This window comes from Poecilia mexicana, unplaced genomic scaffold (assembly GCF_051168715.1).
Source record: "Poecilia mexicana isolate PSO_F unplaced genomic scaffold, ASM5116871v1 scaffold_9, whole genome shotgun sequence".
Lineage (NCBI taxonomy): Eukaryota > Metazoa > Chordata > Actinopteri > Cyprinodontiformes > Poeciliidae > Poecilia > Poecilia mexicana.
Window position 1 is genome coordinate 15680674 of NW_028263378.1, and position 6118 is coordinate 15686791.

Here is a 6118-nt window from a genome sequence, read left to right on the forward strand (position 1 = left end):
AGCCTACAATTGTCCTCAAACTCTGCTTTTCTTGAACACTTATCCTAATGTGCGCAATATTAGGAGAATGTGGAATATGTTATTGCACTGACTTAAATTAACAAATACTCAACTAAACCATATTCATTTCTTTCCACATTGGATTAATTGTAAACATAGTCCACAAAAAGTGAGTAATCTGTGCTGCTCCTGCTTAAAAGAAAGGAAAAAAAAAACTGCATCTGGCTACATCTGCTGTTTTGGCAAAGAATGAAAATAGTGTTTTGTTTTTCTCAAGCGGTTCTAAAACATTTTATAATGAATTGAACCCTAAACACGCCCTATGCCCTAGAGGCATAGGGCGCCTGAATCCATGGTACTTTATTCAACAACACAGTTAATGTAAATGGTCTTTATTTTATATAACTCTATCAAGTCCAGAAGACTCCAAAGTGCTTCACACACTACATTCATTCACACACTGCTGGTGGCAGGCTACTGGAATGCAGCCAGTTATTCCGGTTCTGCTTTTCTTTGGGATATTATCTGGGTTGTCTAGTAGTAACTTTTTGGAAAAAAGAAAGTAGCTTTACTGTACCTACTTTTTACTTCTACTTGACTGATATTAGTTTGAAGTACAACTTAGTTACCTCACTCATTGAAAAACAAACCTGTTCATAAACGTACTCGTATATCAATGACCATCAATCCCCTCCCCCCCCAGACATAATGTAGCAGAATCTGCTGTTGGGTCATCAAATATAAGAGGCTCAGAACTGTTCAGCACCTCAAAGGACAATTTAACATTCACCCATGACATCAACGTAACTTTTTCAATGCCACATTATCAACCGAATGTGGTTTTGTAGGACACAAAGTGATGCATGAAACCCTTTTCCAACACAAAATTTATTATATGAATGAGTGAAACATTTCAAACTCATTTCTATCCAAAGCAGTCCAGGAGACAAGTGTTTATAACAACCCATGATTGATTTCCCCCAATGAGAAGTGAAGACGGGGGATTCCGACAATGCTACCGTGTCCTTTGCTAAATGAATGTAAACAGCGTCAACTTAAACCACATCGTACTCCGACAACCACACATCAATATATTTGTTTTTCATAAAAAAGAATCACATTATTAAAAGGAAATATCTACTTCTCCTCCGCATCCACCAGTCAAGATAATTCCTCTTTTTTCCCCGCAGACGGAAAGATCAATAAACGCCAAGACAAACTCAGCGTCTCACTATATACACGTTACAATTTACGAGGCTTTTGTCTATAAATAATATACAGATTCAGAGCAACATCCATGCAAGCTCGAGGGCTGGCAATGAATTATGTGATGAGATGAGGACGAGTGCCGAGGTTTGGCACTAGATTGAATCCATCCCACGAGAGAAAGAGGAGGAAAAGCCGAGTCCCATTCCTCTCTGGGTGTGAGTCTGAGATCGAGCCATCTCGTACTGAACGTCGAGGTTCTTAAACATCTCCTCTTGTTTCTGAAGAGTCTTTAAGCCTTCATCGTTGAGTTGTTTGGCAGCTTCTGCATCATCCTCACCCTGCAAACACATGAAATATCCTTTTTACTCTAAACTTAAAACTCAAAAAGTGGTTAAAATGTGAAAGAAAGTAAGAGGTTTACCTTAATGCCCATTAGCTTACGAAATTTAACATTCTGGTCCTTGTTTCCAAAGTTTAGTTTCTCCCACAACTCTGCAGTTTGTGACTTTTCCTAAGAAAGCACAAAATCAAAATATATAAATCTCTTGGTAAACAATCGTCAAATATATTCACAAGTTTCCAGAAAAACAAACGTACCCCGTCCTTCTTCCCCTGCCATAGCATTTTCCTCTTTTTCTCCTGTTCTGCAAACTTCATGGGGTTGACAGCAGACGGGTTGTAGTAACTGGGCACAGCGATGCCAGTCTCTGCAAGGGTTTTGGCTTGAAGCGCTGCCATCTGTGCAGCCATGGCGATCTGAGGGGTGACCTGCGTCCCAGAGGCCAGAAGGGCGGCCACGTTCAGGGCAGGGTTCGAGGTGGCCGCCGCAGCAGCGGCTGCAATGGGGGCGGCCACAGCTGAGGACAGAATGATGAGCGTTAGCACCAGAATCTGACCAGAAAGATCAACATTGTAATAACACATCACCTGCAGCCATTTCCTGCTGTTGCTGCTGCTGTTTCTCCAACATTTCTTTCTCTTTCTGCTCCTGTAGTTTCTTGGCTCTCTCTAGTCTGGAAGAAAAATAAAAAATAAAATAAAACATTGACCTCTGCAGCCTCAGAACAAATTCTTGTGAATTTACATTCAATTTACAAAAACTATCCTTTACCTTCTGGCTAAAGCCTCTTGTGCGTCCATCGCTGTGTTTCGCCCACGGAAGACCAGAGGACTAACAGACCTGCTTGGACTCTTTCTGTGCACCTTCTCGACCCTCTTCTTTCGCTCCCTGAAGCAGTGATCAATGGAAAATGAAAATAGTTTGGGTACCTCCACTTTCCTGCCCAAATGATTTGATTTTATGCCACTCGCCTGCTTTTGCTACGACTTCTGCTGTGGTGACGATGTTTGGTTCTGGAACCTGAACGAGACCGAGCTTTCTTCTTCCTGTCCCGGCTGCGTGATCTTGACCGCCGCTGATCCCTGCTTCTGCTGTGATGCCGTCTGCAGTAAAGAATAAAGATAAACAAATTACCGTAAAGAAATCGCAAACAAACAAAAATCCAAGAGATTACACAAATACAGCCATAATTTTATTAGAGCTGCAACGATCCTTTATTCTATTCATTATTTTGTTGACTACTCGATTAACTGGATAGGTTACTTTAAACCTAAATCTGAATATATATGAAAAGAGTTGCTTACTTGTCAGTCGGACTAACCTCTCTCTTGAGTGTGACCTGGACAAGCTCCGCCCCCTCGAAGACTTCCTTTCCTTCCGCCTGGACCGGTCTTCTCCGTTCTCTGCTGGATGTCTCTCAGGCTCTTGATGATCGTCTGATTTTCTGTGAGATTTTGATGGCTTCTCTGAATCCCTTTTTCGTGCCTGTTTTAAGAAGAAGTTGTCTCTTTCAGGAAAATAGTGCAACAAAAAGAGTTAGTACCATGGCTTAGAGCAGAGAGTTTGTAAAAAAAAAAAAAAAAAAATCTGACAAGACGAATTGACCTTGTCATTTCGAAACCCATCTTTTTAAGAAACAACAACATAATTCTCAGATCATGACTGTATTATAAGTGGGTATTTCTGAGTTTGCACTGTTTTGGCTGTGCTGTTAAGGAGACCAAAGAATAGCAACAGTAACAAATGAAGCCAGCATTTCTGGAACTTTCTGCTAGATTTAATGATGTGCATGCAAATGTTAAATTCTGACTATCAAGGCAGAAACTTCGAAGTAGTGTTAAAAATTCATTAACAATTCAATGAAACTTAAACACTCTGAATTGGGCCAACTTAGAGGTTAAAATAGGGATGGGCATCCAACTGGTTTTGTGTTTAAGTATAAAGCATTTTGAGATTCAGTGAATGCCCATTCCTAGCTGCAAGAGATGACAGAGTTAATGCCACTTTTTCTACAAACATTGTGAGACAAATAGGAGTTTGAATGGCAGATAGTTACCTGTCCCAGTAGTAGGCATATTATTTTGCTATGTCAGCAGGGTCCTCTGTTCAGTCTCTTCGTGCATTAGCACGCTGAGTATGATTTATTGTAGAAATGTTATCATGTGATCTCCACACAGGATTTAACAAAAATAAAAGGAAAAAAAAAAAGCTATTTTTCACCAATTTATATGTTTACAATAATCACAGATATCCAAGGACACAAGCTTCCTGCGATACATGTGAGCATTAAGAGGGCAAAAAAATATCCTTTTGACATGAGCCTGTAGTCCTTTTTTTTTCTTTGTTCTGAGCTTTTCTATCATAAAAATGTCGAACTTAGGCCCCAAATACTCACCATGACCGAAAACTAGCAACTATGGTGCTTTACAATCAAATTAAAACTGTCTTTCATTAAATTAAATGAATATATTAATTACCTCTTTGCTCCTGCTCCGACTTCGTCTGTATTTTCTGTCACCTAGAAAAGACAGAATGCAGTTTTCCCAACTGATCAGAACATAAGTTATGGAACCCATTTGGCAACAATTGCATAACAATCCCACATACAAAAAGGCTCTGAGGGGAATAGACAACTGACAGTATGTAACATGCTTACATAACAATATATTTTAAGTAACTTTAGGCATTTCAAAAACTCTACTGGTAATATTTTGGAATCTAATGGCCAGCTGTGTAAAACCTTTCTAGTAGAGACCATGCACCTTTTCTAAGCACTTACGTTTTCGGTCCCTGGAACGTGACCTTGACCGTGAATGGTGGTGTTTGGAGAATCGGGGAGACCTAGAAGATTCCATGCTGTGCTTTCTTCTGTGATGAACTGGAGAACTCGATCTGTTCAACTCTGCAGAGTCGTCGCTTGCCTGAAACAAATGGGTTGATAAGTAAAACCAGCAGCAGATCAATCTATTTACATAGAATAGACTACAGAGTAATACAATAGCCTAAAGTGCTGACAGAACAGAAATAATGGCAGTAACGCAAATATTAAAGGGTTTGCTTTGCTCTTATCACTCTCTTTATTTTACTTGAGTTTTTTATCATGATCAGCTCCTGTGATATTTTCAACATATTTAATAAATTTAACTACGCCCTCTTCACTGTCTCTCGCTAAATCTCAAAATTTCAGTCTAGTAACTCATCTGCCGAATAAACATCGGCCAGATTCCACCAAAAATGGAAAATATTGGAACCATCAATTTTAACTCGTATTTATTTTTTTTAGATTAAGATTTGGACTTGACATAGTGATTTATTTAAAAAAAGAACACATGCTGGAAACAACTTTATTTTCATGCAGTTGATTCTCCGTTTCTGTTTGTTTAATTGAATAACAACAGCATTACAAGGGCCGTTAATAATTACTATATTAACCAAAAAACGCAGAATATTTAACACATTATTGAAATAAAACTTTTTTTAAAGTTTGGGCCACATCCTATCACACTTTTCCATCTGAATTTAGTGACATAATTCCAAACTTTCAGCCATTAGCATTTCTTAAAGATTTAACTTTCAGGCTGCATACTCAGTCTTAGTACCGATTTAGAGTTTTTTGCGGTGCCCTTTTGTATTAATTAATTTTAGACAAACAATAACTTAAAAGAAACTGTCAAGCAATGACTGACAAATGTCCACATTTTAGTCCAATATCACACATTCACTAAAAATAAGACTCATTATCTCAAAACGCACATTATGAACATATTACAGGTACTAAGCCAGTTCGAGCTAGCGGTAAAGTGCGTATTTATTTAGACCTGAATGGCGTTTTATTAGGCTAACTTTACAGTTACAGCCAGAGCAATAACATATTAAAGTACACGAAAGCTGTACATTTTAGCGCGTGTTAATTGGCTGGTTCATTTAGTTTCAAAGCCGTAATTTGGGAAAGGGAAGTTAAATATGTGCTAACAGCTAATATTGTTTTTCTATAGCCAGTAGCCATGATGTCGCTAGGCTAACAACCATTGACCGTCGCCATCTTTAAGAAAAAAAAATCTGCACCACATAGTACATTTTTACCAATATTTTTGTTAAAACCGCTTATGTTGAGCACATATTATTGTAGTTGACCTATTAGTACTTACCGACATAATCCGGGATCACCAATTTATATGGAATAAATCCGTTTTGAAGCGGTTCAACGCAAAACGGGAGAGGACTTTACTTCAGGCAGGTCGATGTGTTCCTCAGCTAGCTACTGTGCTAGGTTGCCAGTTTCTTCCGTAAATATGCTTTCATTGCACTAAAATCGTCAGTGTTGTTAAATAATGCATAGAAACTGGATAATTAGAAATGTTTTAAACATATGTTTGCAAGTAATATGAATATAAATATAATGGATATTTATTCCATTGACGAAACAAAATAAGTCCTTAAAAACCACTGAACAGGTGTTTGCATTTGAGCACTAGTGCCCTTTGACAGCAGTGTTTGACATAATACGTCTAATTAATTTTTATAATGCTGTTGCATGTCAAAGTAAACTGATTTGTTTGAGAATGAAAA

The 6118-nt window shown here is 38.2% G+C and overlaps 1 protein-coding gene across 1 annotated transcript; it reads right to left on the minus strand.

The window, feature by feature from the left end:
- Positions 1-869: 869 nt before the first annotated feature.
- On the minus strand, positions 870-5851 carry rsrc2 (arginine/serine-rich coiled-coil 2). The gene is made up of 10 exons (XM_015004849.2): positions 5698-5851; positions 4329-4470; positions 4027-4067; positions 2871-3034; positions 2521-2652; positions 2321-2437; positions 2137-2222; positions 1807-2066; positions 1631-1720; positions 870-1547 (listed from the first exon to the last, which is right to left on the minus strand). The coding sequence occupies exons 1-10, from the start codon at positions 5701-5703 to the stop codon at positions 1362-1364; spliced, it is 1224 nt and encodes a 407-aa protein (XP_014860335.1). The 5' UTR covers positions 5704-5851; the 3' UTR covers positions 870-1361.
- Between the last annotated feature and the right edge of the window lie 267 nt (positions 5852-6118).